The sequence below is a fragment of the Sapajus apella genome, unplaced genomic scaffold, assembly GCF_009761245.1.
Source record: "Sapajus apella isolate SASKATOON/1434 unplaced genomic scaffold, GSC_monkey_1.0 scaffold50, whole genome shotgun sequence".
In the NCBI taxonomy this organism is placed as follows: Eukaryota; Metazoa; Chordata; class Mammalia; order Primates; family Cebidae; genus Sapajus; species Sapajus apella.
In genome coordinates this window covers 11,667,025-11,678,630 of record NW_022436990.1, presented here as the reverse complement: position 1 = coordinate 11,678,630, position 11,606 = coordinate 11,667,025, and the positions used below count along the sequence as shown (strand labels likewise).

Sequence of the window (11,606 nt, the reverse complement as noted above, 5' to 3'; positions counted from 1 at the left end):
AAACAAAAGCATTTCCATAATTTAGAAAATCTATTTTTAAGGAGCTTTTGTGTCTAAACAAAAATCTAGATTATGTGCCTCTAATATTTGACACTACTAGAGAGGGAAAGGATGTGGGAAGCCCAGTACCCTGGCAATTCAGAGAGTGGTGAGCACTCCTTCATCATTTAAATATAAAATAGAAGTCCCAAAGTTTTCCTAATCAAGATCAGAAAGAAGTAATCAACAGAGAAATACTGGGCTTTATAGGCTTCATTGTTCAGCAGAAACCCTCAGTTTTGGTTGGATATGCATGTTTTCTTTCTGGGGACACTTGTACTTTCTCTAATAATAGCACTAGCAAAGCTGCTTTTGCTGTGTCACCGGCATACTTTGCTGTTACAAAAAAATCTCATTTGTTTTGTTCTTTCTTGGAATATTTTATAGAGCAGGGTGCTATTTTTGATGGGTGTGTGTTTCTGTGTCTATATCTATTTTTCTGCTTATAAAGTTTTTTGCTTCTAGGTATTTTTCCAGGAAAAATATTAAATTTTGATCTAGTGAAGCAAAACATTGTCAACACTTTTTTCATTGACAGCAATAACCTCTTGTACTTTTTATTTTTCTATATTTATCTTTTAAGACAGAGTCTTGCTCTGTCTCCCAGGATGGAGTACAGCGGTGTGATCTCAGCTCACTACAACCTCTGCCTTCCAGGTTCAAGCGATTCTCCTGCCTCAGTCTCCTAAGTAGCTGGGATTACAGGCACACACTACCTCAACTGGCTAATTTTTAAATTTTTTTGTAAAGAGAGGTTTTAACCATGTTGGCCAGGATGGTTTTGAACTCCCAGCCTCAAGTTATCCACCCGTCTCAGCCTCCCAAAGTGCTGGGATTAAAGGTATGAGTCACCATGCCCAGCCTATGACTTCTGATTATCTCAAAATAACAGAATACTGGAATAGGAAGAATCATTTAAAAATGTTAATTTTTGAAATACACTGTCTGCGCAGAGTGATATGTGGACCTAAGAATTTTCCTCAAGTAGACTGTGGAATCATAATTTTATAATGCCCCAGTTGATAGCACAAGAGTCCTAACAAAATAGAAAGGCAATTAAAGGAAGCTACACTTTTTGATTTATGCCCTGGATTGTATTTGTGGTCTATACTAGATATATTCCAGCTCTATATCACAACACAAAATTTCCTCAAAGCTAACAAGCCCAGACATTAATTAAATAGGCTGGTAAACAGGCCAACATAAAGTATAATTCATTAATTAATCACCGTCAGCCAGCCAGCCACTGGATAACTATATTTCTAGCAAACAGAGAGTTTCTCCTGAATAACTGAGGTCTTGCAAGAGTTAACAAATTAGGCCAGGAGTGGTGGCTCATGCCTGTGATCCCAGCACTTTAGACGGCCTAGGCAGGCAATCACATGAGGTCAGCAGTTCAAGACCAGCCTGGCCAACATGGTGAAACCCCATCTCTACTAAAAATACAAAAATTAGCCAAGCGTGGTGATGGGTGCCTGTAAAACCAGCTACTTGGGAGGCTGAGGCAGGAGAATCACTTGAACCCAGGAGGTGGAGGCTGCAGTAAGCCAAGATTGCACCGCTGCACTCCAGCCTGGGTAACAGAGAGAGACTCCGTCTCAATCAAAAAAAAAAAAAAAAAAAAAAAAAGAATGGAAAAAAAGAACTAACAAATTATTTGTAAAGAGGAAAGTATATTCAATTGATGGATAAGATGCAGTATATATAATTACCTTGACTTGATAGTTGTAAATAGTAATGAGCTCTGGAAAGATACATATGGACAGAATTGAAGCATTAGGACTATAGCCTAATGCAAGGTAATGCAATCATTAAACCACCAGAAATGACAACTGTTTATTTATTTATTTATTTATTTATTTATTGGAGATGGAGTCTCACTGTATCACCCAGGCTGGAGTGCCGTGTCACAATCTTGGCACCCACCACCACATCCAGCCAATTTTAATTTTTTTAGTAGAAACAGAGTTTCACCATGTTGGCCAGGCTGGTCTTGAACTCCTGGCCTCAAGTGATCTGCCTGCCTCAGCCTCCCAAAGTGCTGGGATTACATGGGTGAGCCACCATGCTTGGCTGAAATGACAACACTTTAGCATTACACTTTTTTTTTTAAAGTATATACAGTTATTTCACATATTTTCAATTTTACAATAACATTGTCATAGTTTAGTGGTTTTTAAAATAGTTCGGTAGTTTGAGGGCTGAATTTCTTTCCTCATAATGAAAATCTAGCATTATAATAAAGATAAAGGGAATTCTTCAGGATACTGCAAAAAAGGCAATTCTTCTCTTAAAATTAATGTTTCAGAAAACTCTTGGTTGCTGTTGACATCCAGATCAACAGACACATGTTATCTTTGGAGAAAACATGTTCAAACTCCTAAAAGCACAATCCATGGCTACCGGTGCTTTAGAGATCACTTCTTTGATGGGGGTACTGTGAAGTTACTCCTCTAAAAATATGCAAATGCCAGTAGAGGTGGTGCTACACTTTTTTGTTTGTTTTGACACAGGGTCTCACTTCGTTGCCCAGGCTAGCATGCACTATTGCAATGGTGGCTCACTGCAGTCTTCATCTCCTTGGTTTAAGCAATTCTTCTACCTCATCCTCCCTTCAAGTAGCTTGGACTACAGGTGTGCACCAGTGTGCCTGGTAGATTTTCTTTTTTCAGTAGAGAGCAGGTCTCACTATGTTGCCCACGTTGGTGTTATACTCTTCAAGCTTGACTATTTGGTGGAAGAGGCTTTTTTTGTTGAGACAGTGTCTTGCTCTGTCACTTAGGCTGGAGTGCAGTGGTGTGATCTCAGCCTCCCATGTTCAAGTGATTCTTGAGCCTCAGCCTCCCGAGTAATGGGGATTTCAGGTGTGTACCACCATGCCAGGCTTATGTTTGTGTTTTTAGTAGTGATGGGGTTTCACCACATTTCTCAGCTGGTGATGAAGTAGGTAGGATATTTCCTTGATCCCTTTGCAGGACTTGCAATAGTGTTACCTCATTTACTCAGCCTGCAGCTCTCAACTCCTCACGGGAGGGAGCATATGAGTGAAAGAGGTGGGAACTGGAGTGCATGACTGCTGGAACTATCTGTCCACTTTGGTGCTGCTGGTAGGGGTTGAACTCCATTCCCTTGGACCTGCTGCGTTCCACCCCTCATGGGAGGGAGTGTGCAGGTGAGCAGGTGCAGGAGCTGGAGTGAGTGCTTTTGAGGCCCCATGGCAGCAACTGTGGCAGTTGGGGGGTGGTGGCCACAACCCCTGAAGCCTCAGAGGGCATGTTACAGTGCTCTTTTAGCTTTGCCCTCCATGGACTGCTTAAATGTTAACAGCTCAGTGGGCCCTTTTGGATACGCACTTGTGGCTTCTAAGCTCTTGTCCGGCGTCCAGGAAAAATGAGGTCACACAAATTGAAGGATGGTAAATGCAGGGGATTTTATTGCTAAGTCACTCTCAGTGGAAAGGGAAGCTAAAAGGGAATGGAGGGGTAGGTACTCTTCCCCTGAAGTCTGGCTGTCTTCAGCCAGATTCTTCTCTGAAATTACGCCATCAAGCTGTTACTCTGAAGTCAAGCCACTTCCCTCCGATGTCCAGCTGCTTCTCTCTGCCGGCTGAGTCTGGGTATTTATAGGCACAGGATGAGGGGGCAGGGCCATGGGTGGTTTAGGAAAAGGCAACATTTGAGTGGGGAAACAGGGATGGAAGTTCTCACTTTTGACCGCAGTCTCAGACTTTTCGGCTTGAGGGTGGAGCTTCAAGGACCTGCTGCTGTATGCCTAGAGTTTTTCTGCTTCCTATCATGATCAGTCTCGAACTCCTGGGTTCAAGCAATCCACCTCCCTCGGCCTTCCAAAGTGCTGGGATTATAGGAGTGAGCCACTGTGCTCAGCCCAAGGAAGAGGCATTTTTTTGTTTGAGATGGGGTTTTGCTCTTGTTGCCCAGGCTAGAGTGCAATGGCGCAATCTCGGCTCACCACAACCCCCACCTCCCAGGTTCAGGTGATTCTCCTGCCTCAGCGTCCCGAGTAGCTGGGATTACAGGCATGCACCACCACACTTGGCTAATTTTTTGTATTTTTAGTAGAGATGGGGTTTCTCCATGTTGGTCACGGTGGTCTCAAAATCCCAACCTCAGATGATCCGCCCACCTCAGCCTCCCAAAGTGCCAGGATTACAGGCCCGAGCCACTGCGTTAGCCTGGCATTTCTGACTCGGAGACATGCATTCCAGTATTCCAGATGATTTTTGTATTGCATAGTCATACAGGGCAGAGCATCCAGAATTTGAAGGCACTCCACTGAATATACTCATGTGGAAGCTGGGTGCACTTTCCTCATCTTTGAGGACCTCCTGCACCAATTGGAGGACTTGGTTTGTGATGTGGTAGTCTTGAAGGCACTGGCAATGAATATATAACCTGAACCCATACTTTAAGCCCACCAAATGGCCTTTTAAACAGATGCTATGGTGTGGCTAAAACAATATATAAACAAAAGATATGGAACTTCCTAGGAATTTGGAGAAAATATCCCCAAAGTTCCTGAGACTGATGACAACTCCATTAATTAACCAGTCTTGCTATGTTGATTTCCTGTGATCAAGTCCTTCTATATGCAGGAACATCCTGAGCATTCTTGTCTTACCGAATCTGTCAACGTGTTAATGCTGAATGTTGGTGAGACTGTGGGAGGCTCGATGCATATCTGGGATAATGAAGAAATGCCTGCAGGTTATAAAAAGGAAGGGATTGACCCTACTCCTTATTAGTGGGATACAGATCAGAGAAAACATGGTATATGTCATCATGGAGAATATAACTTGGGCCTAGAATGATTTTTAATTTTTTATTTTGCTAATTGTTTTATAACCACAACAAACTAGTACAGAGAATGCCCTGTACAAAACACAAAGGTTCAAACATCAAGGTGTTCCCTTAGCAAGGCTGAAAAATTTCAGTCTCTGGTATTTGGAATTTAGGCTGCAGTCCTTGTTTTCGGATGGATCACTGTGTGTGTGGCACAAGAGTCCATGCTTTTTTTTTTTTAATGAGACAGAGTCTCACTCTGTTGCCTAGGTTGAAGTGAAATGGCCTGATCTTAGCTCAATGAAACCTCCACCTCCCAGGTTCAAGTGATTCTCTTGCCTCAGCCTCCCGAGTAGCTGGGATTACAGGTGTGCACCACCACGCCTGGCTAATTTTTGTATTTTTAGTAGAGATGGGGTTTCACCATGTTGGCCAGGCTGGTCTTGAACTCCTGACCTCAGGTGATCTACCCGCCTCAGCCTCCCAGAGTGCTGGGATTATAGGCGTGAGCCACTGTGCCCGGCCTTTTCAGTCTTCTTTTCACCAGATTTGAACAGAAGACTGGCCACTTGGCCCAGGTAGAAGTAGATGAAGTGTTTGGTTTCATGTGTCACGTAGCTACCGAAGTTCCTCCCCATGATGCAATGCCAGGTAGGATTGTACTTCTTGTCAAATTCCTTCTTGATATGAACTGCAATATCCTTCTCTATGTTGTATTTCTCCAGCGCCTGAGTAGCATACTCCACTGAGTCCTGCTGCATCTCTTCTGACATGTCCCCATTTTTGATCGTGGCCTTTTGGTTGCACATGGTTACCGTGGAGAAGGGGGCTGGCTGACAACAACAGTCTCCTGGAGGAGGTGCTAGCACTGCTGTAGAATGATTCTTTTTTAAAAATTATGTATGTATTTAAGATAGGGTCTCACTTGGTAGCTCAGGCTGCAGTGCAGTGGCACAATTATAGCTTACCGTAACTTCGAACTCCTCTGCTTGAGATCCTCTTGCTTCAGCCTCCCAAATTGCTGGGATTCCAAGTGTGAACCACTGTGCCCAGCCCTTGGGACAATTCTCTTGGATTCTGAAGTTATCACATTTGAGATGTATGCTTATACCATTAATTTGTGCAGTGCTGCAAGCCATAACTGATTACTCTTGAAGCATGAAAAAAACAGAATATGGTTCATGAAAGAAACAGGCTGCCTCTTTACAAATAAACAAAAATGGCTGGGTGCAGTGGTTCAAGCCTGTAATCCTAGCACTTTGGGAGGCTGAGGTGGGGGGGGATCACCTGAGGTCAGGAGTTCGAGACCAGCCTACCTAACATGGTGAAACCCTGTCTCTACTAAAAATACAAAAAATTAGCCAAGCCTGGTGGCAGGTGCCTGTAATCCCGGCTACTTGGGAGGCTGAGGCAGGAGAATCACTTGAACCCAGGAGGCAGACGTTGCAGTGACCCGGAAATTGCGTCACGGCACCCCAGCCTGGACAAGAGCAAAACTCCATCTCGAAAAAATAAAATAGCCAGAATTTTCCCTTTCTTGTTCCACTGGGCATAACTTTACTTTTTTTTTTCTTTTCTTTTTTTAAAAAGAGATGAGGTTTCACCATGTTGGCCAGGCTGGTCTTGAACTCCTGACCTCGTGATCTGCCCACCTTGGCCTCCCAAAGTGCTGGGATTACAGGCGTGAGCCACCATGCCCAGCCTCCATTTTCTCTTTTTTATTCTTTTCGTTTTGTTTGTTTGAGATGGAGTCTCCCTGTGTCACCCAGGCTGGAGTGCAGTGGTGTGATCTTGGCTCACTGCAACCTCTGCCTCCCGGTTCAAGCAATTCTTCTGCCTCAGCCTCCCGAGCAGCTGGGACTACAGGCGCATGCCACTATGCCTGGCTAATTTTTATATTTTTAGTAGAGATTGGGGTTTCACCATTTTGGCCAGCCTGGTCTCGAACCTGCCTCCCAAAGTGCTGGGATTACAGGCGTGAGCCACTGAGCTGGACCTTCTTTTTACTAATACCACAAAAAGTAGACCAGGCCAGGTGAGGTGGCTCAAGCCTGTAATCTTAGCATTTTGGGAAGCCGAGGCCAGCAGGTCACTTGAGGTCAGCAGTTCGAGACCAGCCTGACCAACATGGTGAAACCCCATCTCTATTAAAGAAAAAAATTACAAAAATTAGCCAGGCGTGATGAGGCATGCCTGTAATCCTAGCCACTTGGGAGGTCGAGGGAGAAACTGCTTGAATCTGGGAGGCAGAGGTTGCAGTGAGATTGTGCCACTGCACTCCAGCCTAGGTGACACAGGGAGACTCCATGTTAAAAAACAAAAAGCAAAGTTTTGGGGAAATAGGTGGTACATAACTCTGTAGTTGTGAATACATTTCAGCATTTTATCTAATAATAGGTCATAATTTTGGGGTTACATATCATACATGTAATTAAACAGTTTTAGATATTGGTTTAATAAAAGGACTCGGGTTATGTATCTATTCCATCAAGTGCTATTCTTTAGCCCATAAAATTGATCTTGGAAGCTCCAGTTTTCTTCTCTGGGCTCCCATAGCACTATACGCGTACCTCCTTTTTTTTTTTAAATAAATAAATTTTAAGCCCAAACCTCACAATCATACCTCTTTTATAGTAGTTACTTGTATTTTTTCAAGGGCCTTAATGTTCCTTAAGTTGATGGTGAAATTTGTTTTATATAAGTAAAAGCTTTTAAGCTTTTTTTTTTTTTTTTTTTTGAGACGGAGTTTCACTCATGCTACCCAGGCTGGAGTGCAATGGCACGATCTCGGCTCACCACAACCTCCGCCTCGTGGGTTCAGGCAATTCTTCTGCCTCAGCCTCCTGAGTAGCTGGGATTACAGGCACGCGCCACCATGCCCAGCTAATGTTTTGTATTGTTAGTAGAGACGGGGTTTCACCATGTTAACCAGGATGGTCTCGATCTCTTGACCTTGTGATCCACTCGCCTCGGCCTCCCAAAGTGCTGGGATTACAGGCTTGAGCCACCGCGCCCGGCCCGCTTTTAAGCTTTTAAGCAATGGGCTAAATAGTATGAGTTAACTAGTAGCTTTGCCTCTATTTCTTATCTTAGGAAAAATTAAGCTCAAGACAAGTATTATACAATTTTGATGGTTTCATCCAAGTTGCTAATCAACATTTTTAATTTGTAAAGAGTTACCAAGCTAATTTATAGGCAAGTGCTTTATTAGAATTAGATTCGTCAATATCTAAGCATATAATCTATTCCCATAGAAACTGTAGAGGACACTTTTAAAAACTTTTTTTTTTTTTTTGAGACGGAGTTTCGCTCTTGTTACCCAGGCTGGAGTGCAATGGCGCGATCTCGGCTCACCGCAACCTCCGCCTCCTGGGTTCAGGCAATTCCCCCGCCTCAGCCTCCTGAGTAGCTGGGATTACAGGCACGCGCCACCAGGCCCAGCTGATTTTTTGTATTTTTAGTAGAGACGGGGTTTCACCATGTTGACGAGGATGGTCTCGATCTCTTGACCTCGTGATCCACCCGCCTCGGCCTCCCAAAGTGCTGGGATTACAGGCGTGAGCCACCGCGCCCGACCTTAAAAACTTTTTCCTAATGTACTAGCCAGAGACTTTTTAGTTGTAATTTGGAGAAATGTAATTGAAAGTATCTTCAACGAAGAGTGAGAAAGGCTCCTGAGGGAGCCCAGAGTGCTCAAAGAGGAGAAAAGCTATACCTTGATGGAATCGGGACTGCCAGAGCAGTTTTTCTGTCTCCAGCATGGATGCTTGGATCAGAAAGATGGGTTCAAATTCTAGCTGTTAAGCCTTAATTTCCTTATCGGTAAGGACACACACACACACACACACTCTATCTCTATCTATCTATCTATCTATCTATCTATCTATCTATCTATCTATCTAGAAACAGAGTTTCACTCTTGTTGCCCAGGCTGGAGTGCAATGGCACCATCTTGGCTCACTGCATCTTCTGCCTCCTGGGTTCAAATGATTCTCCAGCCTCAGCTTCCTGAGTAGCTGGGATTATAGGTGCGCACCACTATGCCTAGCTAATTTTGTATTTTTAGTAGAGACAGGGTTTCTGCATGTAGTTCAGGCTGGTCTCAAACTCCTGACCTCAGGTGATCTGCCCGCCTTGCAAAAGTCCTGGGAATTCAGTGTTGTATTAAATAAGGCAATACATTTAATAATAGCTCAGATTTCCTAATTCCATGACACTGGACATGATAGTTTTTTTCCTAATTATTGACATTCATATAAGCACCTTTAATCCAAAATATTCAGGACATTAGGCTACTAAATGAGTAGAAATCTTAATGTTTAAGAGCAAAGTAAATGAAACAGCTAAAACAGACAATTTTTTTAAATCCCTAAGTCAAATTAATTAGTTACATTCTGAGAACAACCTAGTTCAGCATTTGGCTTGGCAAAGAAGTTGAGTCCCGATCCATCCTGTACCAGTGCAATTCAATAGCTATTAAGTGAGCCAGTTATAGAAGACATAATTTCTTCCTTTGAAGAGGCACAGTCTGAGACAAGATAAAATTAAAATGCAATGTGGGCCGGGCATGGTGGCTCACACCTGTAATCCTAGCACTTTGGGAGGCTAAGGCGGGAGAATAGCTTGAGTTTGAGACCAGACTGGGCAATATAGTGAGACCTCTTATCTACAAACAATTTTTTATATTAGGCTTGGAGGCGCACATCTGTAGCCCCTGCTACTTCAGGGCTGAGGCAGGAGGATCATTTGAGCCTAGTAGGTCAACACTGCACTGAGCTGTGTTCACACCATTGCATTCCAGCCTGGGCAACAGAACAGACCTTTGCTCAAAAAACAAAACAAAACAAAATCAAATTGCAATGCGATTTTTTATGCATAGAATATATTAAGCACTACGGAAACACAGATGAAGAAGCAGTTAAATTTGTTTGGTGGAAGAAGAAGTTAAGAAGTGTTAAGGAGAGTTACCAAGAAAACGTGATATTTAAGCCAGGCTGTAAAGGAGTGGGCAATCACCAGACAGAAGAGGGGAGAGAAAAGGACATTTTAGGTAAAGGGAACAATAAGAAATATACACTCAGTGGAACACTTAGGAAGAGATAGAGAGACACTTACGAAGAGACAGAGAATCTAAAGCACCACAAAGAATGCTCCAAAGAAAGGGCTCTTCTGAAAAAAAAAAAAGGCTGATTTTCTGGAATCCATGTGAAAGAAACCAACCTGCCATCTTTTGTTGGTAAAATAATTTAAAAATACAAGAGTGATAAAGAAAATTAGCTTTATTTATGTAATTTAGAAAAACTGATTGTAGTGTTGAGAGTTTGTCAAATGTTGTCACTCTGAACAATTTACAATAGTATTTACATACAAACATACTAAAATAGAGTACATCACATTACTTTTGCTTCAAAGTGTTTTCTCAATTCTGACATGCCCCTAGCACTTCAGTTTGTAGTTTTTAACAGGGAAATGCTCTGTTTTGACATGCTGCTTGATTCATACAGTGTAACACTGAATAGAAGAATCAACGACCATGAGCAGGGTTAAAAATATTTTTAACCAATATGATTTTATCATTAATCTTTTTTCTTTTGAGACAGAATCTTGCTCTGTCACCCAGGCTGGAGTGCAGCAGTGGTGCGATCTTGGCTCACTGCAACCTCGGCCTCCTGCGTTCAAGCGATTCTCTTGCCTCAGCCTCCCAAGTAGCTAGGACTACAGGTGCCCACCACCAATCCGGCTATTTTTGTATTTTTAGTAGAGATGGGGTTTCACAATATTGGCCAGGCTGCTCGTGATTTGCCCACCTCAGCCTCCCAAAGTCCTGGGATTACAGGCATGAGCCACCATGCCTCGCCTCATTAATCTGTTCTCTATGATAAAATATGTTTCATGTTAAAAAAACATACTTGTATTCACTGATAACCTAAATTTGTTGTACTAAGCTTGGCATTTATAGAAACCCATAGTTGATTTAAATACAATATAGATATGAACTTATATTAAAACTCACTGATATGTTTGCCACAAATGAAAATGAACAAAATTGGTTAAACAGAAGTAACATAAAAATCCATTTGAAAAATAGTGAAGATGACTTATTCTACTTAAGATGAGTAAAACTTCCATTTTCTGAAGCCAATAAAAACTAAACCAAAGGATGGTAAAAAACTGTGATATAGATACCAAATTTTATGTTACACTGTAAAGCTGTAATTTGTAGTATTATATTTATTTATTTAGAGACGCAGTCTTACTCTTGTCACCCAGGCTGGAATGCAGTATCACGATCTCAGCTCACTGCAACCTTCGCCTCTCATGTTCAAACGATTCTCCTGCCCTATATCTGGGATTACAGGAACCTGCTACTATGCCCAGCTAATTTTTATATTTTAGTAGAGACGAGGTTTCAGCATCTTGGCCAAGCTGGTCTTGAACTCCTGACCTCATGATCCAACCGCCTCAGCCTCCCAAAGTGCTGGGGTTATAGGTGTGAGCCACGGCACCCAGCCAAAGCAGAATTTTAAACCAGCAATTGGGATACGATATTAGTGCAGATCATTTACGCTAGAGCCATATTTTTATCTATCACAGTATTTAGTATGCCACATGTGTATGGACTATTAGAAGAAATCCATTTCATTTTTACAGCAGTGAATTGGTAACTTTAGTTCTTTAGCACTTTCTTAAAATTCCTGATAAGATAGCTCCATTGTCTTTTTAAATGAAAAAAAAAAAAAAAAAAAAAAAAAAAAAAAAAAAAAAAAA

The 11,606-nt window shown here is 42.3% G+C and overlaps 1 protein-coding gene and 1 pseudogene across 1 annotated transcript; one reads left to right on the top strand and one right to left on the bottom strand.

The window, feature by feature from the left end:
* The first annotated feature begins 4,150 nt into the window (after positions 1-4,150).
* On the top strand, positions 4,151-4,915 carry LOC116526350 (annotated as a pseudogene).
* Positions 4,875-6,125, bottom strand: LOC116526307 (dynein light chain 1, cytoplasmic-like). The gene has a single exon (XM_032242599.1). It carries the CDS (start codon positions 5,645-5,647, stop codon positions 5,336-5,338), a length of 312 nt encoding a protein of 103 aa, XP_032098490.1. The 5' UTR covers positions 5,648-6,125; the 3' UTR covers positions 4,875-5,335.
* Between the last annotated feature and the right edge of the window lie 5,481 nt (positions 6,126-11,606).

What these genes read in the sequence shown, in the direction of transcription:
- LOC116526307 (XM_032242599.1), bottom strand. Translation starts at nt 5,647, where the DNA reads ATGTGCAACCAAAAGGCCACGATCAAAAATGGGGACATGTCAGAAGAG.